The sequence below is a fragment of the Vicugna pacos genome, chromosome 14 (genome assembly GCF_048564905.1).
Source record: "Vicugna pacos chromosome 14, VicPac4, whole genome shotgun sequence".
Classification (NCBI taxonomy): Eukaryota; Metazoa; Chordata; class Mammalia; order Artiodactyla; family Camelidae; genus Vicugna; species Vicugna pacos.
Genome location: NC_133000.1, coordinates 17409493 through 17437463, shown reverse-complemented (window position 1 = coordinate 17437463; position 27971 = coordinate 17409493). Strand labels below are relative to the sequence as shown.

The window sequence follows — 27971 nt, the reverse complement described above, 5'->3', positions numbered from 1 at the left end:
CTTCTGGATAATATAAGGACTACCACAAAATTAAAATCAACATATGTATAATGCTAATCTAACTTCCACCACTAGCCTGAGCTTCTATCTCCACAGAATTTTTTGGTGAAGAAGCACAGGGGAAGCCACACGGAAAGATACAAGTTTTGCCTTCGTTCTTACTTTCTTCTCACAGTCTCAGTGGGCTGACGGGCAGAGAAACGGCCAGCAGCTGGCCACGTTCATAGGTGAGGAGGGACAAGGGCTATTTCCACTGTGGTTGATCAGGAGTGGGCTGTGTTTATTTTTTAAGGGTTTCACTGAAAAGCAGTGTGGGGCTAATTTGACATTTTCCTTCTGTGGTCCTTTTTACCTGATCAGTTCTGTAATGACTCAGTGAGAGGACAGAAGAAAATAAGCCCAGAGCATCACAAGGAACAAAAAAACCAGTCAAACATTTCCATGAGTAAGTCCTTACAGGACCATCCCAGAAGCTTCAGGGTAACGCACTGGGCAGCATCACTGCCAAGGGACAGCTGTTTTACAGAGAGATGCACCCATGGGGCTGTTTAACCGGTTACTGTGTGGCCATGGTCACGTGACCCATCGATACATTCTGCTCTATAGCCTCACCTCGCAGCTAAAAGGTGTTTTCCCCTCTCAGATGGGTCACCACCTGCAGTTACCCGCTGTAACCTCAGGAGTCACCTGAGCTCCAGTTCCCTGACTGTAAAAACAGGAAAGTGGTGAAGCTGTCTTCACTGCATCTGTGGAGATGAAATGAGGAGCCCCCAGGACAAACAAGGGGCCCCTGGTACCCAGAGCACGATCCATCCCGAGAGTGCCTTTCTCCACCGCCTTTCCAAATCCCGCTTTCTTTTTTTTTTTTCTCTGTGATTTATCATAATATTTTGTGTATATTTCCCTGTGCTATACAGTGTAATCTTGTTTATCTATTCTACAATTTTGAAATCCCAGTCTATTCCTTCCCACCCTCTACCCCCCTGGTAACCACAAGTCTGTATTCTCTGTCCATGAGTCTTTAGATTCCACATATGAGCGATCTCATATGGTATTTTTCTTTCTCTTTCTGGCTTACTTCACTTAGAATGACATTCTCCAGGAGCATCCATGTTGCTGCAAATGGCATTATGTTGTCGGTTTTTATGGCTGAGTAGTATTCCATTGTATAAATATACCACATCTTCTTTATCCAGTCACCTATTGATGGACATTTAGGCTGTTTCCATGTTTTGTGCTATTGTAAATAGTGCTGCTATGAACATTGGGGTGCAGGCAAATCCCGCTTTCTTTATGGAAGAACTTGCTCACATCTGTCCCAGCCTCCACTCCCACCTCTGCTCGGCTCCCCAGACTCAAGGGATGCTAAGTGGAGGGGGTACCGAGCCAGCTGTTTCGTGTGCTGAGCTCACCCAGCCTAGAGACAGCCCTTCTGCCTCTTCTGGGAGGGGAGAGAATTTCCACTTTTTCCCTGATTTTGAAGCAGAGGACTGATATCACAACGAACTGCCTCACCGACCCTGTTAACGTAACTCTGAAGGGGCCCCTCCCCCCATCTTGACCTTTAAACCAGAAAAATGTAGTTGAGATGCAACACAGACATTCTAATATGGACCAAGTGTGCAGGGCCCTGGAGGAAGGATCCAGCTAATGTATAAAACATGAGCCAAGAAATGTAATAAAATATAATGCTGTGATTAATAAAAAGGGGATTTGAATACAAGTACACACTGCTTTTTCTCAAAAAAACACCGCCTGGGAGCTCTTTTAGCGTTTTACATTTCACCTTCATTATGTTAATAATCTGAATCATGGAGCTGTACACACTTAAAAAATATTATGTTTCTTATTCCTTCGGAAGAACGATGCCTGAAATCACATATAAAATGGGTTTTTTAAATTGGTTATTATGGGAGAAAATGACAAGAAATTCGTCAACGAATGGACCTAGGAACATCAAAACAATGCTTGGGTCATTCAAGCAAAATCAAAATGGGAGGGGAGCCTCAGAGACCTCTCCCTGGAGGTCGCCCTTGAAACCAGAGCGAACACGGTAAAGATGAGCACGAAGCTCTGGTGGCCGTGAGCAGCAGACAGAGCATGTTACCTTGAAACTAGAGATGGATGAACTTTTCTCCGCTTCCTTCAGTGTCTCATTCACCCAGTTGACAATAATCTCATCGTTGACCTTCTGCCCGCCTCCAATGTCTTCAAGAATATTCAGTGTGTACCTGAGCGAAATCAGGAATGATTTCTCTTTTGTAAGTAAGTTCATTTGTGTCTTTTTTTTTTTTAATACAAAACAGAAACAAACAGACATAGAAAACAAGCTTATGGTTACCAGGGGAAAAAGGAGGTGGGGAGGGATAAACTGGGAGCTCCGGATTTGCAGATACTAATTACTATACACAAAATAGGTAAGTAACAAGTTTCTACTGTGTAGCACAGGGAACTGTATTCAGTATCTTGCAGTAATCTATAATGAAAAAGAATATGAAAAGGAATATATGTATGTATATGTATGCCTGAAACATTATGCTGTGAACCAGAAATTGACACAACACTGTAAGCTGACTGTACTTCAATAAAAATAAAAAGAATGATTTCTGGAGAAGAGTTGCTAAATAATTCTTTATCACAGAGAGTTGCCAGTATAGAAAAGTTCTTTTTTTCCCTGGGTTTGTCACAGAAGATGGCCTGGACAACATTACATTTGAGGATAAAAAGAATATATAACAATATCAGTTCCTTTTAGAATAACAAAACGTAAATTCATGGTGAGAGAGCGATGCAGAGGGAACAGCACTGTCATTGTCAGAAGAGAAAGCAGAAGACAAGAGAAGGAAAGAGAACGGAGCCAAGGATTTGAAGCAGTGATGCTTTTCTTAAAGGAACCATTAACATCAAGGCACAATTCAATGTTAGAAAAGCCCAAAAAGCCAACATAATAAAGGGAAAATAAACATTTCCTCCATATATTATAGAAGTAGAAATATCAGGACTACACGGAGCAAAGTTCATCTCTAGTCCGAGGGTGAGAATCGCCTTTGATCCATAGTGTTATGAGAAGTGGGTTTTGGGGGAAAACATTAAGATGCTTTAGCTCTTAAAATTCCACAGAGCAGAGAAGACTCACTGTTCCCCAAGCCAATCCCTCTGGACAAGGGGCTACTAGTAGAGAGCCAAGCAGGGGGCAGGTGGGCAGGTCCTCTGGCCTCACGGTTCAGTCTTGTAAGAGGGGGTCAAATTACCCACGAAAGACCTTCAGACTGGGGTTGCAGACTGGGGTTGCAGTGTACACTGTCCAAACTGAAACTCAAGTATCCTGCCACTGAGTCATGTCTGGAGGGCCTCCCTAGATGAGGTCACCCTCCACTTGGGTGCCCGGGGTTTTGCTTACATAAGCCACCGGGTGACTCCCTCCAGTTTCGGCTTCCTTTGGGTCAAAGCACTTTCCTGTCTCTGGAGACAGGGAGGAAAAGGGCTTCTGCAACTTTTCTTTATCAAACAATAAAATCGTATTGACCAATCTGGCACCTGGGTCCTCTCAATGACACCTCCCCAGCCTCCCTCACGTCAGCTGGTTCCTCTTCATTTGGCCTCTCCTCCTCACAGAACCACCTTTGTAAAGTGCTGCCTGGTCATGTCATTTAAAGCAACTCTTCAAGGCCCGAAGAACCCAGGTCAGATTCCTTAGAATGGTACATGAGTCCCTTCACAGTTTGATCCAAGTGTCCCTTTTCAGTGCGTCTCCGATTTCCTCCTCCCCTCCCTTCTTCAAGGCCTTACCCTGTGCCCCTTCACAGACACACACACTCGCGTTTCAACCATACAGGGCCATCAGCAGCTCGTGACCACGCCCTGCGCCCTCCGGCCTCCTGCCTCCGGGACTTGGCTGTGCTCTCTGCGGTGGGCATCCTTACCCTCTAGTGAATTTCTCATCCTTTGAACAATTTCCAGCTCGAGCATCATTTTTCTGACCCATGCTGAGTACTAATCACTATCATTCCACTTGCTCCCAAACTGTTTCCCAGAGCTTTTGATGGAGTTGATGTGGGTGTCTCTGCCCACCATGTCCCCTTGGACCTTGTCTGTAACACTATGTTCATCACAGTGTTTGCAGGAGTCAGCAGAGGGCCCAGTATGTACTGGGCGTCTAGTAAATGAAACAGTAGAGAAGTGTGTGAAATAAACAAGAGTTTCTCCAGGGCAAAGCAAGGAGAAAGTCCAGATGAGAAACAGTCTGGGCCCAGAGATGGGGTCAAAATGCTAAGGGATAATGAGTACAAATGGGATAAATTTCAGGCAGATTTTCAAAATATTACTAGTTTGGAAAAAGCCTGAGGTTTGATCCCTTCATGAAGATGATGTTTTATGGGATAACTGGCTTGTTTCCTGACAGCATGTGTCTTAACTCACTAGCATTTACTTAGAATTACTAAGAATTCCTCCCTGGTAAACTCATTAGAAACAGTAGGTTGGCACTTGTTCCCTCAGGTCACATTCGTATCTAACCTGAGAAACAGACTGAGTTGAATCTTCCAGCAGCTTCACGCATCTCAGGACTGAACTCCCACCTCCCTCCGGCAGGAGGCCCCGCCCACCTTGCTGATGCTCTTGTGTGGACAGAAGCAGGGCTTCTGACCCACTTCTTGGGCTTCGGAAGGAAAGGGTGCGGAAGAGAAGCTCACCTCTATACGAAAGCCTATCTGTGCAAATACAAAAAGCCACGAAGGAACAAGGGAACTGAGAGACATGAAGAAAATCATGGCGGCAGCTGACTACATTTGAGGGGTCTGAGAGTAGCCCCTCAAGGCGGCACTCGGCGCTGGTGAGCACAAAGGGGTCCTTCTGCCACCTCACGGGAGATGCGGGGGTTTAAATGGAATCAGACACCTGCTTGTGGGGACATCAGAACAACAAAGGGAGGAAGGGTTAGAATCAGGTTGGAGACTTCATTCTAGACAGTCCACTGGGCACCAAGTGCAAATCCGAAATTTAAAAGAAAGATCAATTTGGCTTGTGTCTACCTAGGATTTCCCTATCATCAAACACGTTTAGGGGGAACTGTGCTATTAAACGGAATCTTCCAGATAAGATCTGGATGTTGCTAGTGTTTGCGCACTGCGCTGGGCTGAAAGGCCCTCTGTCAAAACGCAACGGCCCCTGCAGCCAGGGCCTCACCCAGCAGTGGAGGGACGGGTCGGGTGTGCGGCTGGAGGGGCCGTGATTACAACTTACATGCCTTCCTGGCATCGGACACTTGTTTTATTCATTTAACATGTGACTCAGAGGGACAAGCCTCGTTCTATTTTCCCAGGACCTGTCCCAACTTGACTGTCCACAGACCGTTTGATTTGGGGAGCAGCCTCTCTTTTGCCTGCCTCTGACTCTTGTTTCATTTGCCAGAGTCTAACTATCACTGCCAGCAGCCTTCTTGCCTCAGGCTTTTGTCTACAAATTTACACATGCAACATGTCATCTTTCCATTCTGAGAACGATTTCCAGGCTACTGAAGGGGAAAGGGAGGTTTCAGCTTCCATTTGTACTTAGGTGGAAACAATGACGTGCCATTTATTGTCCAGATAAATGACCAAATTAGTGCATCTGTGCAATCCAATGAAATAAATTCCAGCTAGAACTGGCTCTAAATTGATTAGATCTGTTACTGTGTGGCACACAGAGAAAAAAAAATTCCTTTCTGGTGGTATTTACATAATTATCAGTAATTTCATTGCTGTCAATAGTAACATATTTCTCTGTCCATTTTCTCATAAGCACAGTTCTTGTAAACACTCACGAGCAATATGACTTATTAACCAGGTGGAGACACAGCAACAAACTGGACTTTTATCATATACATACCAGCCTTAAACGATGATATTGGGTTGCATTTTTATAAAACTTCCAAAACAAAAATCGTATTACAAGGTGATTTTCAGATAGTATGAAATGTGAAATAGAATAGAGTTGCCCTGAGTTATTTTTTAATTACAAAAATAGAAAATATCAAAGATTATTTCAACTCCAAACCCATGATTGATTTATCTGTGGCAACTAAAAAGACTTTTGCTTTTTTTTTTTTAAAAGCTATCAGTACCCAAAGTCAATCTGTTAAGAATTAAAACCATGTGTGAAAGAAAATAGAGACTAGCTCAGAAATCATTTCTGAAAATATACTGGTGAGAATGGCCGTTAGGAACTTTCAGTGATGTTCTAGATACATGCAATGAAATAGAGGCTAGCGGTAAAGTTTCTTTAGCGCTGGAGTTTTCTGTGCCGGAGAAGGCTTATGACGTCTGCCTTCAGTCATTACAGAGATCCCAGTTTAGAAAGGGGGAGTGGAGCACCATACTTGATAAAGCAAATGTAAATCAGGTAGTTAACTTTGTTATGATCACTTCTGATTATCCTCCCTTACCTGGAGACACTAACGTAATTACTCCAAGGACCATTATAAATATTAGAATCTGCAGACAGTGGCTTGGGAATAAAGCTCAAGTGCTTAGGGACAAGACAAATCCTGTCTCTGCTATTACCTTGTTAGACATAATGTAATGTGACATATGGTTTCCAGGGCTTCCTTCCAGGTAGAAAAATGAATGAAGTCACACTAACATGGGTTCTAATTAAGGAATGGAGGACTTCTGCCTGGCTCATGCTTTCGTAGGCAACATGGCTTATTTTTCTCACCATTTATTTTCTATCTGTATACTTTGTTGTATTCTACCATTGTTTAAATAATATGGCCACATAGCTCTCATGTTAATCAAATTTTTATTTGGCTCTAAAAGATATCTAAAGTTCTGTGTTAAAGAACTAGCAGGAAATTCTGCTACTGGTCATGATGCAGTAACAGGGACCAGGTTACTCATTGCCTTAAACATGTAAAACACAACGAAAAAATATGAAACAATGCTGTTCAGCCACTGGACAACAGGAAGTGTAAAACAGTGGTCCCCAAGAGAAGGAAAACAATTGTGGTGAGCCCTGACTGTCCCAGCATGTTGCATGGAGAGGGTCCAGGCTGCAGTGGAGGGAGAGAGAACTCAGACAGAGCATGGCCATCCTCCTGAGTGGAGCAGACAGGGCTGAGAACTCACAGAAGCCAGGGCACCGAGAATTTGAGGGGCAGAACAGCAGGGAGAAGACTGCTGCCTGGAGAGGACCAGTCACCTAGAAAGAAAGCTCCAGAGATCTTCAGAGGGTTGGCAGCAAGTCTTTAGCTGAGTACTACTCAGTGCACGCATGTGAGGGAACTACTGGAGGCTGGGAAAAGAACTTTCAGAAATGAATGGACAGGATAATTCTTGGAGCTCACACAGGCTGGAATAAATTGGGTTCCCACCAGTCAGAATGGAAAAATCTCATGAGACATGGAACATCCAGTAAAATACTCAGAAGAGCGGATCTCAGTACTGAGAGATAAAATTAGCTCAAGACTAATTAAGCTTTTAAGCAAGCCTCGAAAGGATCCAACTGTGTTTAAGTAACTGCATCCCAGGACAAAATTCAGGAATGTTTAAAGGGTTACAGAAATATCCAGCACGCTGTAAGATAAAATTCACAATGCCTCACATACAATGAAAAATTAGTAGGCATGCAAAGAAGCAGGAGAATGTGACCCATAATGAAGGTAAAAATCAGTTAACAGAAACAGACCTAGAAATAACAGTTACTGTAATTGTATTGTATATATTCAAAAAGGTTAACGAAAGAGATATGGGAGATGTCAGACCTAAATCAAATTTCTATACATGAAAACTATAATGTCTGAGATACAAAAACATATACACTGAATGGGGTTAACAGTAGACGTTGTAGAAGAAGAGAGTGGTGAATTTAAGACAAGGCAACAGCAATCTCAAATGAAACAGAGAGAGGGAAACGTAAAGGAAAAAGATGATTAGAGCATCAGTGAACTCTGGGCCAACTTCAATGACCAAATGTATGTGTACCTGGAGTTCCCAAATAACCAGGGTGGCTGGGTACAGGAGTCATATTGGAAGAAATAAAAGCCCCAAATTTTCCAAATTTGATGAAAACTATAAACCCACAGATTCAAGAAGCTCAAAAAACCTCAAGCACAAGAAACACCAAAGTACATCATAATCAAATTGCTTAAATCAGTGATTAAGAGAAAATCTTAAAAGATGCCAGAGGAAAAAAGATGTACTATATACGGAGGGACAAAGATAAGAATGACAACAGATCAACTAAACTTCAATTTAAAAAAAAAAGGAATGACAACAGATTTCTCACTGGAAACAATGGAAGCCAGAAGTCAATGAACATGATCTTCAAAATACTGAAAGAAAAAACTATCAGCATAGAATCCTACACTCAGAGAAAATATCTTGCAAACATGAAAATGAAATAAAGACATTTTCAGATACGAAGGTGAAATAATTCCTCACCCATGATCTGCTCTATTAGAAATATTTCTAGTAGAAGGCAAATCATATCAGGTGGTATCTACACTATACAAAGAAGGACACCTGAAATGACAAATATGTAGGCAAATAGGGCATATTTCTCTCCTTAGTTTGAAAGTCCCGTTGAAAGATAAGTGACTATATTTACACAAATCAGTTAAAAGGATGGCAAAAAGATATGTTAACGCTAACCTAATCAAGAAGCTGGAGTGGCTTTATTAATACCAGGAAAGGGAGGTTTCAGAGAAAATGGTACTACCAGGCATAAAGAGGGTCACTCTGCATTGAAAAAGGGTGTTTCGTTGAGAGGACATACTCTAAAACACTGATGACCCTAATAACAGACTTTCAAAGCACCTGAAACAAAACTGATTGAACTGAAAGGAGAAAGAAAAACAAAAAAGCCAAACAGGACACCCCCACAACAGTCCTTTGGTTTTACGTTTAGCTTAAAATACAGTTTTACTGGATTAACTCACATCCCTGAAAATTGCTGGTCTTTTATTTTGCCAGATAATAGAACCCATTCAATAAAATGCCGCTGCCCTGAGTTGCATTACCTTCTCATCAACTGCCAAATCAGGGCCAGCGTTAGGGTGCGGTTTCCTTCATTGAGGTCTTGCCCACCGATGCCAACCAGGGAAAACTTGGCTTGATTCTTCCCCAGGTCCACAGCGTAGTTACAGTTCTCAAGCTGTGAATGAGCAGGGAGGAGAACAGTGAATGTCATCACCTCTACGATGAGAAATACCAGAGAAAGTCAGATCATAAAATAAAGCCACAGAAGGAAATAACTTCAGGGCAGATCGAATGATCTCTCAAGTCTCTCCTGGGTCTGCAATTCTGGATTCTAAACTAGTCAAATAATTTTCCGCCTTTTCTTCAATAGAACCCCTCCCTTCCACTAACAAAAATACTCATAGTGCACTTCAAGTGCAAAACCCAAATGAATGACTGTTACAAACATTTTCATGGCTATATCACACTATATAACCGGAGGGCTACAGTTGGCAACCTGTCTATAATATTCCTAAAATGGTTAAATTCAAAGAGATTGAAATGGCAAATCTGGATTCTCCATCCTGTACGCGCACAGTAGACTGAGATGTGGGACAGGTATTCCCGTGGCTACTATGCCTAGATCACTAGCTCACAGAGACGAGAAATGCAGGGAAACGTTTGCGTCAACCCCGTGACTGCTTTTACAAAACAACATGTCCCCATTGCGTTGAGAGTAGACATACGATTTGTACAAGTCAAACTGTTAGTACCCGGCTTCAATTCTTTAGAAAATTAGAATGAGGATCTTGCTGAGAGACAAGCAACCCTGTAGCTCTGCTTGCTCTAATTACCTTAATTAGAGTTTTTACATCATAACATTTAAAGACATCCAACATGGAATTATAAACAAGTAATCAACTGAAATAATGAACCCACTTTAATCAAACCATTCAGATTCCTGATTGCTGTACGATAATTGAATCCCTGGATAAACATTTCTTATCTAAGTTTGGCCTCCTGATAAAGTATTCACAAGGCGCTCTTGCAGGCTCGAGACTTCACCTGCCTACTAGAAGGTCAGAAGAGTCATTGTTTACCTTCTTCATATTACCCCCCAGTTTGGGGTATGGCGGTTTGTTTACTCTGTTCCAGTCAACAGGGACTTTAATCTTTTCATAGAGCTGGAAGATGACCAGGGCGTCTGACAAGTCACTGAACAAGAACAAACACAAGAGAATTCTCAGATCCCCAGCATTTATGAAGGGCCTGCAGTGGGCTGGGCACTTCCTTACACATTAGCTCAAGGCACATTCACGGAAACTTGGCGACATCGGTAGCTCTAGCTTTAGAGGTGAAGAAACTCTGACTCAGTTTCAGAGAAGGGGAGGAAACTTACTGGAGGTCTCCCCCGTGTGAGGGTGAGGGTGGGGTGCTTATGTCCCTTCAACAGAAACGTGCTGCCTCCGGGAAAAGAAATGTGATCTAACAAATGGCACAGGAGACACAACCATGAACTTAACACTGACTGTCTGGCCTGCATGTGAGCAGATCCTGGGTTTACAACGTGTATCAATTAGTCCTTTTGCTGCTGGGGTATGATTTTGTACTAAGCACACAGCAAAGCTGATGGATGGAAGTGAGTTCCTCAGATGAAGATTCAACATCCCTCACTCAGCTTGGCATTTCCCCCTGCTCATCCAGGTGCACACATTTTGTGAAGAGCATTGCACAGGGGGTGGTATTTGAAATCTTGGGGATCTTTCCACATCGTGGTATCTCACATTAAGGAAGAGTCGCCCAATATTCTTACCTGTACAAATGATTGACTCGAGGGTTAACACCCAAGGAATTCATCCAGTTCCTAAATGTCCGCTCTTCTCTTGTCTCACCTAAATGAATGAAGACTGGTTATCTTCCAGGCACCTAGAAACACTCCTTTTTTTCATGATCAAAATTTAATGAAAGAGGCTGTAATAAACACTGAAAATAGAATGAAAAAATATATAAACTCTAATTGATTTGGATGAGGGCTGCTATTCTCTTTGTTTTGGGGGGGGGTAATTAGGTTTATTTATTAAATTTTTAATGGAGGTACTGGGGATTGAACCCAGGACCTATGCATGCTAAGCATGCACTCTACCACTGACCTATACCTTCTCCCTCACCCAAGAGTTGCTACTGTGTGTTAATTTTTTTCCATTTCAATTCAACAAGTGTTTCTACGACATCTATTAGTAGCATGCAAGAGCCCGTGTGGGGAAACTGTTCCGAGTTGGCCCTTAAAGGCTTACATTCCTTCTGGAAAAAACAAGACTTTCAGGCGTCAAAGAGGGATCATGCAAGCTAGAGGACTAGCATACGAGGTAGATATATTTGCTACTTGAGTTGAGATAAAGGAGAGACTCGTAGGGGCTAAATTCAGAGGGAGTGGAATTTGAACTTTACCTTGTAGGGCTAGTAAAATCTGGAGAGGAGAGAGGAGAGGATCTGGGCGGATAAAGAGGAAATGGCAGTAGGAGACAGTGTAAATATGAACACAAAGGGAGCGACAGGCAAGGTCTGTATTAAAACCATTAGGGACTGATTTTTCAGGGGTCTGTGTTGTCCAGTTCACAGAGATAAGGCTGTCTAGTGGCTGGAACCATAATCAGGGATCTCTAATGCCAGGTAGCAGATTTTTGGTTGATATATTAGACAATGACAGTCATTATGGGTTCTTTATTTATTACTATAATAAATTCTTGAGCAAGGCAGAGAGATATAATGAAAGCAGTACTGTGATGTGCCTGGCAGCAGTGTGCAGAGTTACTGACAGGCAATATGCATTTAAATTAAACACACCGAGGGGATAGCGTTTGACACTGGCACATGGGCACATTCAAGTGCTTGATGGATGGAGGACCAGGCCCCTCAGACCTATTGAAATGGTTGGTGTATGATTTATTTTAATAAGAGTCCAGAAGAGCAGAAAGGAAAAAATAACAATCTCAAAGTTATTCTGTAGGAAGAATTATTAGTACTTGCTGATTCAATAGATTTAGGGGCGAAGGAGAGGAAGATATCAAAGTGGAACCCAGGGTTTTGGTGACTGAAGGGGAAAAAAGGTGGTATGATGAAAGGAAATGGAGAATTTCTATAGGAGGGTGGATGGGATGGGGGTGGGGCGGGTGGAAAGGCAGTGGGGGAGGAGAAATGATCATTCTGTGTTGTACATGCTGAATTTCAAGTGACAGTGCCTTCAAGTAGGAATGTTCTAGAGGCAGCTGGAAATGGCTGATTAGAGAGCTTGATATATATATTTGGTAGCCAACAGAATGCATGGACCCCCTGACCGCAATTTATCAAATGATACAAATGCAGCAATGTTGGAACATGGATTGATTTTGCATTTCCAGCTAAAGCTGAAGAAAAGGATCAACCAATACTGGATTTCCCTTCTTTCGTGATACTCATTTATTACTACTTTGGTATTGATTTTTCTGTCTCAGTGTTGGGACTAATTCATGATAAAAAAAGAAAAGTAAACATTTCTGGCACTTCTTTCTGTTAGAACTTGACTAAAGGTGTGTGATTTTTGTCCAGTCTTAGGGCATTAACCCCCGAAATATAACTGTCATGGATTTTGCCTCAGAAATATTATTTGTGGTCCCTATTACCCAAGTCAAACAAGCAAAACAAAAATCTCAGTAAGTACCTCTTAGCGTAAGTTAAATATCATTTTTAGATGATGAGTGGCTGCAATTTCTTGCCTCTAGGAATTAACATTTAGTCCATTAAGTACATAAATTAGGTTTTTGGAGCTCAGGATTTATTTCATCTGATAATTGAATACATTGTCTTCCCTAAAACATTTAATTCTGGTAATGGATGGAGCCTATGTATAATGAATGTGATATAATGGTATTTGATTATTCTTGCTTGGCTGTAATTGACTTGATTAATCTATTTATTCTCTTTGTTATGTTCCAGAGAATTGATGACCAGTTTGCAAATCTTCCGTGTGAGGGGCTTATATTTGCTTAGGAGGTGATTTTGAATGGTCCCTGAATTAGAATTGTGAATGTTTTTCTGAACATTTAAGCAACTGGTCTCCAGTTACCTTCAAGAGCCCCCCAGTCGATGTCCTGGTTCTCTGGTTTGTGCAGGGCAGGGTATCTGTTAAAGAGGTTGGCAATGAAAGCCAAGTTCAACTTGGGGTTCCCTCGGACGACATCTGTGGCTGTGACAAACTGTCGGCAGCCCAGCCTCTCCGCCTGCTGCAACATGCATTCTGCCCTCTGGATGTCATCCTTCTCCTGCAATGAGAAAGGACAGACGTCTCAAGGCTGGGTCAAGGCTCTCCAGGCACAAAGTAGGCACTGATAACATGAGAAAGAGATGGGAATCTTACTGAAACCCTTAGTATTTAACCTCAGACATACACTTAGTCACAGCAAATTATTACCTGCATTTGCCTGAACCAAAATCAGAAAGTCACAGTAAAAGGAATGGTAAAAGTTAAGTAATCGAGTCCTCCCATCTCTCTACAGAACAGACCCATTTCAGGTGAATGGTTGTTTGTCTTGTTTTCAAAGAGATTCAGTAGATTTTACAATTTTATCATTTAAGTTGATCTTTATTTTCAACCATCAGGTTTCCTTTTTCTTATCTTGCATAGACTTCACGAAAACTGTTTATTTATTAAGTAATAAATTACATTCCTGGGGATTGGGGGTGTAGCTCGGTGGTAGAGTGCATGTTTAGCATGCACAAGGTCCTGGGTTCAATCCCCAGTACCTCTGTTTAAAAAAAATTACATTCCTATTTTCAGTGCAAAGATATTTCTATCTGCCAGAAAGAACTTCTGATTAGCTTAACCACCTTTCCTACCCTGACTTGCTATACTTACAACTCAGACAAAATAAACATGATCAGTAAGTTAAGCTACATAGTGTCATTGATAAATATATAATATCAATTTAGCTTTTGCAGACTTTAGACTGGGGATCACTCAGTTAACAGATTAAAAGTCTATTCAAATAGTTCTGGAGAATCTCCAGGCATTTGCAAGCAGACTCTTATTAGAAGACTAAAGTTTTGTTGAAATATATTACTCCACTGCCCTTAACAGTCTTAAAAGTCTATGAAATCACCAATTTTCAGAAAACAGAAGTTATTAAAACTGGAATTATTTCTTACTATATGTTATACATTATACATTTCACAAGCTTTACCTCTTATTCAGGAATGAATTGACTTTAATATCAATTCATTGGATTTAACCCTAATGATATTAAATGAGGTGCAAGAATGAATAAGGCAACTTCTGTAGATCAACACTGAGGTGCTGGCAAAACTGAAGTTATAATTGTGCCCATTGTTTTTATTAAGTCCTCACCAGACACCAGTAAGAATTCAGACAACCCTGTCCAGTCATTTTCTCCCATGACCCTCAATGGTGTTGTGAGGCAGGGCTGTGGTGCGTGAATTCTGGAGCCATCCTTGGCTTAAATCCTTGCCACGCCACGTACTACTGGCTTTGTGGCCAGGAGGTGATTATTAGCTTCACTAACCATCAGTTTTCTCAACTATAAGACAGAGTTATTAACACATACTTCAGTGACATTTGCAAGGATTAGAGGCTGTGTAAGCAACGTGCCCAGCATATATACCTGGTGCATAGCAAGAACTCAGCTATGGGGTTTCTTCTGATTATTATTAATAGAGGAAAGAGCCCCAGCCTCTGATCACATAACTTCCAATAATCTGTCATGTGATCTTGGACATATTAAAGAACCTCCCCAAGTCTCTGTTTTTTTCACCACAATAGTGGGAGTTTACCTATTTGTATTAATACCCCACCTATTTCCAGAAACAATATTCAGGTACCAAAAAATGGAGAAAATCATCTTTCTTGGTGTCACAGAGCCCATTAAACGATGGGACTTACGCAGAAGCGCCTCCGATGGTTTACGGCATTTAACTAGCGTTAGTTTCTTTCTTTCCTTAATGTTTATTTCCTGATTCCACTTTCCACAATTACCCCACCCCCACCCCCAAAACTGTTAACAGTTTTTCACAACTGAGCAGGGATCCAAGCAGAGATGTGGACTCAGGGAACATGGAGTCAGGATCATCAGGGCCATGGCAACCGCCAAGGCAGTGGAAGCACCGCGTTCTCCTAACACGGCTCGGAGCGTGGCCTTACCCTCAGTCCTGACATGTCAATAACAACAGCAGGGACGCCTTCTTCATCCCCTTTAGGAGCCACCTGTTCAAGCAGGTGGTAATAAGCTTTGGAGTCCTATGAGAAATGAAGAAATTACAATTTCAAAATGGCACAGCTAATTACATACTTAGCACAACAATAATTTCCCCCAAGCAAACACATTTCATTTCTTATTCAACTCTCATTCAAGAATGCAACTTAATTAACAAAGCTGGAAATATTCACTAATTGGAATTTTCTATTTGTCTCTTTACGTATTATAAATATACTTTTAAAATTTTATTTCTTTTTAAAAGGAATATAACAGTTGTTTTTTTTAAAGGACATACATAAAAGGCAACCCAAAGAAAGAAATACTATTCTGTTGTCCTTAGGGGAGAAAAATAATTTGTTTACATGTATTAAATTGTATACAGGAAAATATATATACCTTTATATTGTTGTAGAAGTCAGTCAGCTAAGGTTTAATTAAAAAAAAAGTGACAGAAAAAGTAAGCAGAAGTTTAAAGCAGAGTTTAAAAGTACATTTACATGGACGATCAGCAAAAGAAAAAGATTTCAAAGACAGGAAATTGAAGCATTCACAAGCAGTCTTTATGTAAAAGGAGAAATGTTAAGATAAGTGCATTTAATGTTTATTGAGAAGCTAGAAAAAGTGGTTAAATTTACTTATTGCAGAGTGGATATAGATATTGAATTCTCCTGTTTTCTTAGATTCTGGAAATAGGCTTTTTGACAAAAAATTCTCTGAGCCATAGTCTTCAAGTTGTGTTTATTCTCACTCAATGAAATCATACAGATTTTCAGGTAATTTATTTAAATTATTTAAAGACTGAAAAATCAGCTGTTGTTCTGTTTGTTTTTTTAAAACTGGGTGGGGCCTGAGGGGAGCAGAGGTAGCTCATGACTTGAAAGATGAGAACAGAGCACACCAGCTGTGGATGCTACTCCCAGGAAACCGATGTTCATCTCTTCGCTCTACCTCCCCCATCTCTTTCTTTTCACTGTAGCTATTCTGAAGTCAGTGAAAGTTCTGTGCAGGTGTTAGGCATGAATAAAATCTGTCCACTGCACATTACCTCTGTTCAGCTTTGCTAAGAGTCCTCTCATTTCACCTGACCCTAAGAAATTTTTCTCGCTTACTCTAGGATGGGAGCTATGCCCACCTTCGCTGACTTTGAATCATTTAAGGGCACCTCCCAAAGCTGCTGTACGCTCAGATTTACAGGTCACAGCACTAACCTTGGATGAGATGCAGCTGCTCCCTGAAAACAGGCACAACCACTGCATAAGTGCTCAGCTGGCCAGTTCCTATCTCATTAAGCCCCAAATGGTAATGCTTCTAAAGAACACGGCCTTTCAGAGAGGAAATCAGGTCCATTTAGGGCTCCAATCAAACATCTTAATTTTGTCTGCAAAGTTTGATAATTTGGGGTGAAATAATTGCAGAGCCTAACTGTTGAGCATCAGAGGGGATAATACTGTCCAGCTCATTGTTAGATTCCACTTTGGCTTGTGGTGCTAGAGGAATGTTCATAACCAATGCAAGTTGCATAGTTAGAAAAAGTTATTTTGGCATTATTAGCTTACGTCCCAAGGAATGGGGGACTTTCCATTTAGAAGTTTCACTCTCACTGGCACTGGGCCTGGCAGACCTTGAGTTCTAAAAGCCAGTGAGTCCACAGCAGGGGGAAGCTGTCACTCAAAGAATTACAAGCCTGGGTTGACTCTTAGTGAGTCACGTGGCCTTTCCTCTGACTCTTCCTTTTTGCAGAAAATGTCTTTAACTTTTGAGAAAGTGGAGACAAATGTTTTTTTCTCATGTTGCATCCCTGCATCTCATACCACTGGGGACAGACGTTTCTCCCTACTCCTTAAGCTCTATCTCTGTCCATCTGCCATCAGTGCCAACAAGCTGTTCCTATCACCTTGACATGGAACTCTGCACAGACTTGAAAACCACAGTGCCTGCTTCCCTCAGCCCTTCCCCTTTTGGATCTCTGTGGTAGGACTGATTGTGTCTTCCACATTTTCTGGGGTTAATTCTCATGGCAGAGAGTTTCCAGAATCATTATCTTTTAAAAACCACCCTGGTTTCTACAGACGAAAAGCTTTCAAGAAATTCACAAGTCATTTTAGAGAAGCTGTATGGTGGTCCAGTAATGTGGACCATGGAGGTCAACTGCTTGATTTGAGTCCTGACCCCATTCCCCAGCTATGTGAACTTGAACAAGTTACTTAAATTCTGTTTACCTCTGCAAAATGAGAAAGCAATAATCACTATCTCAAAGATCTGTTGTGAGTATTAAATGAGTCAATCATGTATAAAGCAGTTACAACAGTGCTTGGCATGCGGTACACACTGTTTCCTATGATTAGTATAATTAGAAGAGTAATCTTAGCTTAATTTTTTTTAAAGGAATCCTCACCTGATGCTCCCATTGATACAATCAGAATGACAAGACTACTCAGACTTGCTTTACCTGAAAATCAGTCTCATCTCTTGCCCTTCCTCTGTCTCACCCTCATCCCTCTATGTCCTGATATCGAAACTCCAGGGACACCCTTCTGATGCTGTGCAGTCGCCAGGACCCTGGACAGATCTGCACGGGGCCCAGCGCTGGAGATGCACATGGACCCTTGACAACAGCGAGGGCTCCAAACAGCACCGGCCAGTCTAACCCTAGAACTTCTGAAGAGACGAGGCCCGTACCTCTGTCTTTTCTCCATTAATGCCCAAATCCCCTTCACTGTGGTCCTTAGCCATGTTCAAACTACACCCCTCCTACCTTGATGTCGGTGCTGAAGTTGTTGATTTTGTTGCAGCCTGCATTTTCCAGGTGGTAATTAGCCCACCGCAGCAGGAGCTCCTCGGGGGAGAGTTTCATCAAGTCCTCCAGGCTCTCCCCTTCTCTCAAAAGAGCAACCAGAGCTGTAGAAGCACAAAACCGAAGAAAAATAAGTACAGGGGCTATCTGAGGGGATTACCTATAACAAATTGAACTCTGCCGGGAAGTCAAAGATAGCAATGTTATCTCTCTGGGATAAAGGGACTTATAGCCTTTCCCATGGAACAAACACTTTATTATTATTCCCTAAAAAGAGATGCAAGGTATTGTGAGCTCATTTATTATCCCCATTTTTCAGGTGGAGAAGACAAGTCACTAATGAATGTCTGTGCCTTGACTAACAATACAGTGGCAGAGCCCAGAACATTCTGACTCAAGAGTCTTGGTTGGGTCTTTCAGATCATGTTTCATCATACGACAATATTTTACTTTTAAGAGATCAATTTCACAATAATGACAATGTCCCCTGGTCTATTTCCATAGGCGTTTTATATTTCAAGTGCTTACTTGCATAATTATAGCATCTCAAAAAGTGTAAGCAACTCTTTCCTCTATGTTTCTTAGATGAATAAATAATTTTGCTCAGCTGGAAGGTTTAAACTTAGCTGAGGTCATTATTTGCAAATCAATATTCTCTCTTGAGGGTTCCAAGTTTCCAATTTGCTTTCTTCTTCTTCTTTATATTGTTTAATATATTGGTTTTAAAATGGTATCCCAGGATTCTTTCCTGGTTATTTTGATTAGGAGACATAAACAAAATGGATACAATAACTGAAGGTTAGAATTTGGCTACAGATTTCATATTAGTACGATCTGTACAGGAAAAATGAAAGGTAACCGTGTTTCACATACTTATCAAGGTCTACTACTACTATCTGAAGGACTGGCTGTAATTTAAATGCTTAGGATGCTGACAGCAAATGGAATAAGATTGACAGCTACATTGCAAGTATTAACTACTGTATATAAAATAGATAAACAAAAAGTTTCTTCTATAAAGCACTGGGAACTATATTTAATACTTTGTAATAATCTATAATGAAAAAGAATATATATATGTGTGACTGAAACATTATATTGTACACTAGAAATTGACACAACACTGTAAACTGACTGTACTTCAATTAAAAAAAAAGAAAGACTGACAACTACAACACTTAGCTGAGAACTCTGAAACCCTAAATGTAATTTCCTACCACCTTGGTAAGAAAGAGACCGAGTTTCTCCGAACCGGGTGCTGAAAATGAATTTGAACCGCTTTATAACACACAAGTTTAAAATAGCCTAATTTGTTCACAAAGCGTCTAAAGGCAAAGTGAGCTCAGAAAAGCTATTGAGGTTGGAGTCCCAGACAGCTTAGACTGACCTATGGGTCCTACACAAGTATTATTATTGGTCTGTGGTCTTAAAAAGCTTTTGCGCTGTCATTTTATAAAGTCTGCTCGGTGTGGACAGAATCAGTGCAATGAACACAAGGGACTGGATATACGTACAGGTTCCAAAACTAAGGACTCTGAGCCTGACCTTCCTGATGTCCTCCTACCGCCCAAAACACATGAATTAGTAAAAAGCTGAGCCGTCAGCAACATCCGAGGCTTTGCTCATACCTTCATTTCTGCTGAGTTCGATGTCGGCAAACAACCCAATCTTGATGATTTGCCACAACAGTCCCAGGACCAGGTAAGGCTTCCCCTCCTTTAAGTCCTCAGCCCCGATATTAACCACGTGGCACCCGATGGCTGAGGCCGAGTTCAGGGCCAGGTTCAAATTCTCCTGAAGGAGAAAAAGGAGGCAAGTTTTGTTTTGGACTTTGCTGATGTCAGACGATCAGGACTGATTGGAGGGAGCAACAGTGCTTTGCTTCTGGAAAGTTCATAGGTCTAGAGGCATTGTATTCACTTGATTTTTAACACAGAAAAAAGGCAGTGAGTGACACGTGGAAGAGAAAATCCGTTCACCCAGACACTGGGCTCATGCAGGGCCCGGTCAGCTTAGCCAGAACCTGGAGTTGGAGGCTCATTCTGGTCAGGATGAAAGTAATGAATCTGACTTTTCCACACTGTTCTGTGATGGAGCTTCCATATTCAGTATCTTTACCAGCCACTAGTAAAGGGGCACCTTTTTTTTTTTTTAATGGAGGTACTGGGGATTGAACCCAGGACCTCATGCATGCCAAGCATGCGCTCTACCACTGAGCTATGTCCTTCCCCAAAAGGGACACTTTGAGGGCAGTCATTGTCTTGTCACTGGCTATCGTTAATCACACAATTGTTGGTGTAAATCAAGTTCATAAAAGAGAAGAACAAAATAGCCCTTTGACTTTCAGATTGGATATTGAAGGAATGAAAAAATACAAACCAAATTCCTGGAAAAGACAGAGTGGTTTTTACTAGGACAATTTATTAAGTATCCATAATATCTAGGGACCTTGAGTCCACACACACACACACACACATAAAGATTATATGTTCTTATAACTTAACAATGTATGTAAGGTAATATATATGATTGGAATAGGGTCAATGAAATTTTCTGTCTAGCATCTTTATAGAGTTGACCCTTGAACAACATGGGTTTCAACTGCTTGGATCCACTTACATGCAGGTTTTTTTCAGTAGTAAATACTACAGTACTACATGAACCACGGATGGTTGAATTTGAGGATGCAGCACCATGGTGATGGAGGAACCAAGTATAGAGGGGCCAGACTGTAAATTATATTCGGATTGTTGACTGAGTGGAGGGTTGATACCCCAAACCCCACTGTTCAAGGGGCAATTGTACCATTATTTTTGGATCCACAAAGGAGGAGATATCAGAGTCAAAGATGTACAAAACCTGTTTTAATGATAAATTAAAAACAAAACAAAATACAGGCCACTAGTGAATTGGGAAGGGGACTATCAGAAGAAAAGTGGGTTTTGCCTTAGCGTAGAGCTCAAATGACCAGTAAAAAAGATCATGTCTACTTACAGCTGAGATTAAAATTTCACATCAAGATGAAATTTGTCATTAACTGCCCTCACACGCACTTAATTATGGTTCCCACCTTGGTTACGGCTTCCATTTTTTAAGAACTTAGGGTTGCTTAAATCCAAACAGGACAAAATACATTGTTCATGATTTAAGAAGTGAGACACGGTATCTGAGCAGGGAGATTACAATAATGTTAAAACACTGGAACGTAACACAGAAACGCAGCTTACTTACCACCAGTCACTGTTGCAGTTAATCAACAAATTGAAGGCATAAAAGCAAGTTACATTTATCACACTGGTGGCTGTAGCCAATACCGCTGTGAAGGCTGCCAGGGCACTTCCCGTTCCGCACCCCTCCACTTCTTAGAAAGGCTAATCTTTTCAGATAAAATGCTGTGTATTTGGCATCAGCTCAAAGATAAATTACTAGGGAAAGTTTGAGTTAAAACTTTTTTAGCCAATGTGATTTTTATTCGTGAGTGGCCCAAACAAAGGAAGACTGCCCCAATTACTAACACTCTCTAACCTTCCCCTCTCCGCTGTATTAATAAAAGACAAAATAGAAGCATGCCCCCTGTTCCCACTAGTCATGACAAATCACCAGCCCAAAGCCTGGGTTTTTGGGAGTAACGTCTGAGCACCTGGAAAAGGCTGACTCAGCAGTGATGAGCACGGTCCTACCTTCAGGTCACACCGGAAGACGTACCTGGATGGTGAAAGGGGTGAGTTTCTTTTTGTTGATTGTTCTTTCATCAATTGTATCCGGCACTGATAGGTTGATCATTTTACTGAAAGACAAACAAAGAAAGCAGGCTTCTAAATGAAACAGTCTAGTGATGATGAATTAAATTCTAGCAATGCCATAAACAAACAAGACGGCCACATAATCTGTGCTACCCGGGGTTCAGGTGTAAGATCAGTTGTGCAATTTTGACTGGATTCAAGCCATGCGTGGGAAAGGTCAGTGTTCCTTGAAGTCATGCCAATATACTGAGGCAAGAAATATGGATCTTACTTCATTCATTCACTTAAAAAGCTGGAAGATTATTCTGGTTCCCTTAGCACGTCAGGAAATTCTGGCTGGAGAACCAAAGCAGATTCTCCATGAGTCCTTTACTTCCTCAGTCTTGAAAATTGTCCCCACTATATGAAAGATTATTCTATACACTTTTGAGCTATTTATATAATGTCTAAATTCCTACTTGACACCTGGCCAAACTCTACTTCAACTAATTATATGATAAAACGTTTCATTTCCGCCTGTAGTCATTATAGTACCAGTACTTTAGGAATTTCTCCCACTTAAGTATCAATCTCCCACACTGATCAGACATCCAAAATAAGCAGTAATTATTTATGAAAAACTGATTTGACCCGGTTATCATTGGTTTAACATATAATGGGGCATTAAAAATAAATTTCCTTACAAACTACTATTATAAAATAGATAAACAACAAGGTCCTAATGTATAGCATAGGAAACTACGTTCAATATCTTGTAATGACCTATAATGAAAAAGAACATATATATGTACAACTGAATCACTAATGCTGTACACCAGAAACTAACACAACATTGTAAATCAACTATTCTTCAATTTAAAAATAAATAAATAATTTTCCCTGGGTCACTTCCATCTTATTTAAAGAAAAGAAGTTAGGGGAAAAAATCCAAAGGAAAAACAACAAAATCAAAGAATAGTAAACTTGAATTGACTATTTCCTTTTTTTAATAAGAGACATCAGCATTAATGTTTTTTTCCCTAACAATCTTTAAGCAACTACCTTTTCTTTTGGTTGTTCTTTAAAGATTTAATTTCCATAACTTTGTCATGTGTGTGTGTATCATATATTTAAATAAAAGGCACTTTACTGCAATTTAGGGAAAACAAATCCCTAAATCATTATTTGAAAAATATAAAACGATAGTGAACTAGAAGCTCTGGGAGATGGCAGTGGGGAGGGGTGGCTTAAAAAAAGTATAGGATAGCCCTGCCCTTGAAAGGCTTGTAGTCAAATGACAGAGACCAAATGCACTGATACAAAAGTTATGTAAGAGCTCAAAGCAGAACATTATAATGGCTCCCAAAGTATTATAAACAATATATGCTTCAAGAATTCAGTGGAGGGAGTGATCCCCCGGGGCTGGGCTAGACCGGAAATGGTAATGGATTTGTGTAGGAAGAGAGGATGCGGGAGGAAACTCTTAAAAAGGAAAATAGAAGGCAAAGCCAGAGTTGCAAGTTGTAAGCAGGGGTGTGTCGGGGAGAGTGAACCCAGCTGCTGACGCGCCCGGTCATTCACACGCCCCTTCACTAGCACCTGCCCGGGTCCTTGAGTCCCAGGGGTCTTGGGAAGTAAAACTGGAAAGAGATTGAGGGAAGACCAGGGGGTGTGCTGGGTGCCGACTGGAAGAGTCAGGACTTGATCTGAGAGGCTAGGTTTTAAATGTCTCTTTTTAGCAGTGGGACTTCCTAAAAATGAAATCTCTTGGTGAACTCTAATAAGTAAAATACCCAAAGTGAATTCTGCAGAGTAGAGGAGAGGGCGCTCAAAGTCTTGATCACACACCCTTCCCTCCAACTCCGGAGCCCACCTGAGATTTGGGCATTTCAAGCTTCCTCACTCACACCGCTTCTTACAGTGACAGAGAGGCTGCCAAAGACAGCACCCTGAGAGACCAACCGTGCTGAGAGGCCAGTCCTCCCGCAGAGAGAATACACCCCTCCTTCTCCAGGTGCCCTTAGCATCTGTGCACCACCCAGTAGTCCCCGCGCTTAAGGACTTGCACTGCCCTGTTTCAGTCATCGTGCTGCTATGACCCATTCAACTCCATCTACTCTCAAGGCGGGCCAGGCTCAGATGAAGCAAAATGACGTGTATTCCCAAACAATTGCTTTTGACCTCGTGTTACTATGTCTCCGTGTTCACACTTGTCTCTGTGCTGTACATCCCTCTCCTCCACCCACGTGATAACAGTCTTACATTTCTCATTATGAGTTGCTTTTGAAACCAGTTTGCTCTCCTTGACCTGCCACGTGAAAGTCCAGAAAAGCATTTCAGATCCGGCTCAGCTCCAAAGGAAGTGGGCCCAGGATAAATACAGTGCGTTGTGGATATTCCAGAAACATTTAGGGAAACCTCTGGGAGCCAAGAAGGTAGTGTCATTTACCAAAGGACGATGCCATCTCCAACAGCGCTGAAGAGGTCGTTGGTGTTTGGGTTCATGGGGATGACGTGCTGGCAGTCAGGGTCATTTTCCAGGGCTTTGTTTACCCAGTTGACAAAGGCATACTTCTCTTCCTCTGAAAGGAAACGAGGCAGACGGCTTACTCGCAAAGTGAAAATCTGATACAAACAAAACCACACACGTGGATCTTAGATTCTCGTGCTCAGGAGAGACATTGTGAGGCTAATCTTGGTCTGTTAGCCTATCATCTCACATTTATTGACATTTAAAAATCTCAAAGGACTTGGCAAATAGGCACAGAATCTCTGTTCACTCCAAGTCATAAAACATACCTATAGCAGGCAGATTTAGAAGCTACGTACATGCAAATGTATTTAACAAGCAAATATATACAGATCTGTATTTTATATATGTAAATACGTACATAATTAAATTTTTAAATTAATGTTTATGTACAATTTATGAATGTGGCCTAATGCTTACAGGATAAAACTCAGGGTTCTGCCTTTAGCCCTGCTGATTTAGCTGTGGGATGATCACAGATGATCTTTGCAATGTCTGAGCTTCTCTATGCCATTACAGGTATCCCCCGCCTTTTGAAAGCTTGCTCTGTGCCACCTTGCCTTTACAAAAGACCTACATTAGTACCTGTTTGTGCTAACCAAAGAAATCCGAAGAGGATTTTTACTTTTGTGAAAAAAGGCGAAAAGCAAAAATAGCGCCGAGTGCTTGTTTTGCAGTGAGCTCTTACAGAGGCAGTGGGCACCCCTAGCAGCAAGACTAGTCCCATCCAGCTCCATCCCCAGGAACTCCAGGCAGCATCTCAGCATCGAGCTGCCGTAGCTTTGAACTGTATCTGTGAGCATCCATCTAACCTCCATTTATTCCATTCGTCAGCAAGATACACCCTGAGGTAACTGCTGCTTCGCTTCACATCATTTCGGTTTTGAAAGGTTTCATAGGAACGCTCTACTTTCGGAGAGCAGGGGTAAAATGTCAAATGAAATCGCTATGAAATGACATCACTTGTGATATGATCTTTCTTTCCTGTCAGTAAAGCTTCCAGAAGTTGATTTTAGAAATTTTAATAAAGCCTCAAGTGATGCCTTACAGCCCAGCACTGTGTTTTCCAAGTTGCATGTCACTGAAAACTACGGCATCCCTCAGAAGAATCCTGAGTCACAAAAGTCTGGGAAACACTGCACAGTAGAACGTTGTCTTGAAGACTTCTACTGCACATTTGCATAGCAAAAGGCTGTGAAATTTTCTACATTTGGAAATAAAAGGCTGAACTTAATCTTCAAAATTCCAGATGTCACGGAACCATGAACTGATCTTTAAGATCAATTAATGTTTTGAAGGTCTCAGGTTGGGAATTCTTGCATCACTGAACTGTTTGGGCTGTTAGAAGTTTCCAGTGGCTATTGGATGGCAGCCTTCAGAATAAATAAACAATTTTCCTCCAAATCAATGAAAACACAATTTTTTTTTGGACCACTCAGCCGGCATTTAGAATAATCATGAATGTTTGAGGAAGATGCCTGGGTAGCTCATTTTGTCCAGAAGATTTACAAAGGAATTTTGGCAGCCTTTGATGTATTTTTTTTTCAATGCTGCTGAGATTATCCAGTATTGGACCTGACCTAGAGCCAGAACTGCTGGCGCACTTGTGCATCAGAAAACAGGCAGGCAGTAGTCAATAAACATGTTAACTTCTGTCTTTCTTTGCACCCCTTAGGTTTGAACGCTGAGTTTGGAATCTGTAACCCCAGGAGACAAGGCTCCCATCGAGCTGGTTCCCTCTCCCCTCAGCTCACCCCCATACTCTCTCCACCTCCCCTCCCCCACTGGTCGGTGCACCCACCTGAATAGGAGTGTTGGGTACCAACACTGGACTGCTCTGAAGTGCCTCCGATCGCACAAATCCCTTCCTTCTTATTGATTGCTTTTCTAAAGGTCTTGGCAACATCTGTGCTTTTTAGGCCATGAAAAACCTGCAAAAACACAATGTATCTTTAGAAACCTGATCTGTGATTGAGAAAAACCACAAAGGAAAGAATAAGTAATGTTGAAGCCAGGAGGGTGGGAATGCATTTCTGGTTATTTTTTAAACTGAACTTGCAAGGTTCAAAGGCAGCTCCTTGGATTCTGTGTCATTCTCACCTTGATAAACTCATCAAAGCTGATCTTCCCGTCCTGGTTCAGGTCACCTGTAGCCATCAGGTTTTCTGTAATTTCTCTCACTTTGTACCCAGGCAGAGGCAAGCAGGCAGCCTTGAACAAGTCATTCAGCTCATTGCAGCTGATGTACCCATTGCCATCAGTATCTGTAAGGCAAATGAGGAGCTGAAAGTTCGGGGCAGTTCGGGTCACAGTACGAAGAGAGATGAGAAGGCTGGATGGGAGGGGATGGGCAGGAGAGGGGTCATGGATGGCCTGACCCCAAGCAAAGTCAGAATCTCACAGGAGGCCTGTTGCTATTGGAGACAGGCATTAGCATCACTTCCAACATCCAAGAGTCATAATTTCAGCAGAGGTTCTGGCAACAGGCCTGAAGAGACGCTTACAGAAACAGATGGGAAAATAAATCACAGGCTGAGAGCCACAGAGTAAGAAAAAGCATGGAAAAGCAGAAACACAAAGGAAACCAAAGAAAGCAGATGAACTATAAAAGAATAGACTTAGAGGTCATTTGCAGGAAAAGCTACAGGTGAGAAAGGGTCCATATTCTATGTTTTGATAGAAAAAGAAGTAATTTCTTGAAGTACAGCTTTCAAAAAGAAGTCTCCCCAGCTCCTCCAACCAATACCACTTATTTCAGTTCTTTCTGCTATTTGCTTATGTCACCATTTCATTGACTCTGTCCTGAAGCTACTAAAAGAGAATTGTGCGACTTGAGGTATCAGATCTACTCACCGACTTTGGCAAAAGCTTCTCTGAGCTCCATCATTTCTTCATCGGATACTGATCCTCTGGCCATTTTTTATTGCTTTAGGCAACAGATCTGCAGAGAGGGGAGAACACAGGAGTGACTACTGAGAATCTTACTTCTCAAAGCATCACACTGAGAAGCAATTCCCATTTCTTAAGTGAAGAAACAGTCCTCTGCATCCCTCATGACTTACAACCATCTTTCCAACATGTGGGAAATAGCCTTTTTCTTAACCCTCCATGGTGGTCTCCAAAGATGGTCCTGAGCCATTTCTCTCCTTCCCGTGTGCACAGATGGCTCCTTACACTGAGAGACGGAGCTTATTTCCCTCTCCTTGAATCTGGGCTGATCCTGTGACTGCTCTGACCGTTTAGAAGCCTGGAGAAGCCATGTCTAGGGCTGGAAGCTTCTGCTTCCTGACTTTTAGAATGCTCATCCTGGGGATGTTCCTCTTGGAACCCAACCGCCGTGCTATGAGGTGTCTAAGCCACATGAAGAATGAGAACTGGATGCTCTGGGTAACAGTCTGTGCTCCCAGTTAACATTGAACATTCCAGCCCCTCTGAGCCCCCAGATGAACACAGTCCCAGCCGACATCACATAAGCAGAATTGCCCAGCCACCCAACAGAATCGAGAGATGATCAAATGGTAGTTGTTTTAAATCACGACCTTTTGGAGTAGTTTGAAACACAAAAATATACAACTAAAACGCAACTTATATATACATGTCTTTTTTAGGGATATCTTCCTGTTCATATTTAAAATGAATGTTTGACTAAGCCAACAGATGAATTTTATAACTTCAGAGGGAGTTATGAAAGTTCTCTAAATACTTAAGAGGAAGGGAATCTAACCCTCTAATAATTCATATATGGGA

At 41.6% G+C, this 27971-nt stretch overlaps 1 protein-coding gene and 1 non-coding gene across 5 annotated transcripts in view; both read right to left on the bottom strand.

Annotated features, from left to right (window-relative positions):
* The window catches only part of LCP1 (lymphocyte cytosolic protein 1), a 51179-nt gene that overhangs the window by 3577 nt on the left and 19631 nt on the right, over nt 1–27971 (bottom strand). For all 4 annotated transcript variants that reach the window (XM_072976269.1, XM_072976272.1, XM_072976271.1 and 1 more), the window contains 13 exons: nt 27078–27165; nt 26325–26488; nt 26026–26155; nt 24144–24276; nt 21678–21759; nt 19601–19766; nt 17934–18076; nt 15124–15219; nt 13036–13231; nt 10747–10825; nt 10034–10148; nt 8996–9129; nt 2108–2231 (listed from right to left, as the gene is read on the bottom strand). In XM_072976269.1, coding sequence (XP_072832370.1) covers nt 2108–2231; nt 8996–9129; nt 10034–10148; nt 10747–10825; nt 13036–13231; nt 15124–15219; nt 17934–18076; nt 19601–19766; nt 21678–21759; nt 24144–24276; nt 26026–26155; nt 26325–26488; nt 27078–27141 — 1626 coding nt within the window. In that variant the 5' untranslated portion in view covers nt 27142–27165. The remainder of the gene's footprint in view (nt 1–2107; nt 2232–8995; nt 9130–10033; nt 10149–10746; nt 10826–13035; nt 13232–15123; nt 15220–17933; nt 18077–19600; nt 19767–21677; nt 21760–24143; nt 24277–26025; nt 26156–26324; nt 26489–27077; nt 27166–27971) is intronic.
* Nucleotides 20128–20201, bottom strand: TRNAA-GGC (transfer RNA alanine (anticodon GGC)). Its single transcript has one exon. It is a non-coding gene; the product is annotated as a tRNA-Ala (tRNA).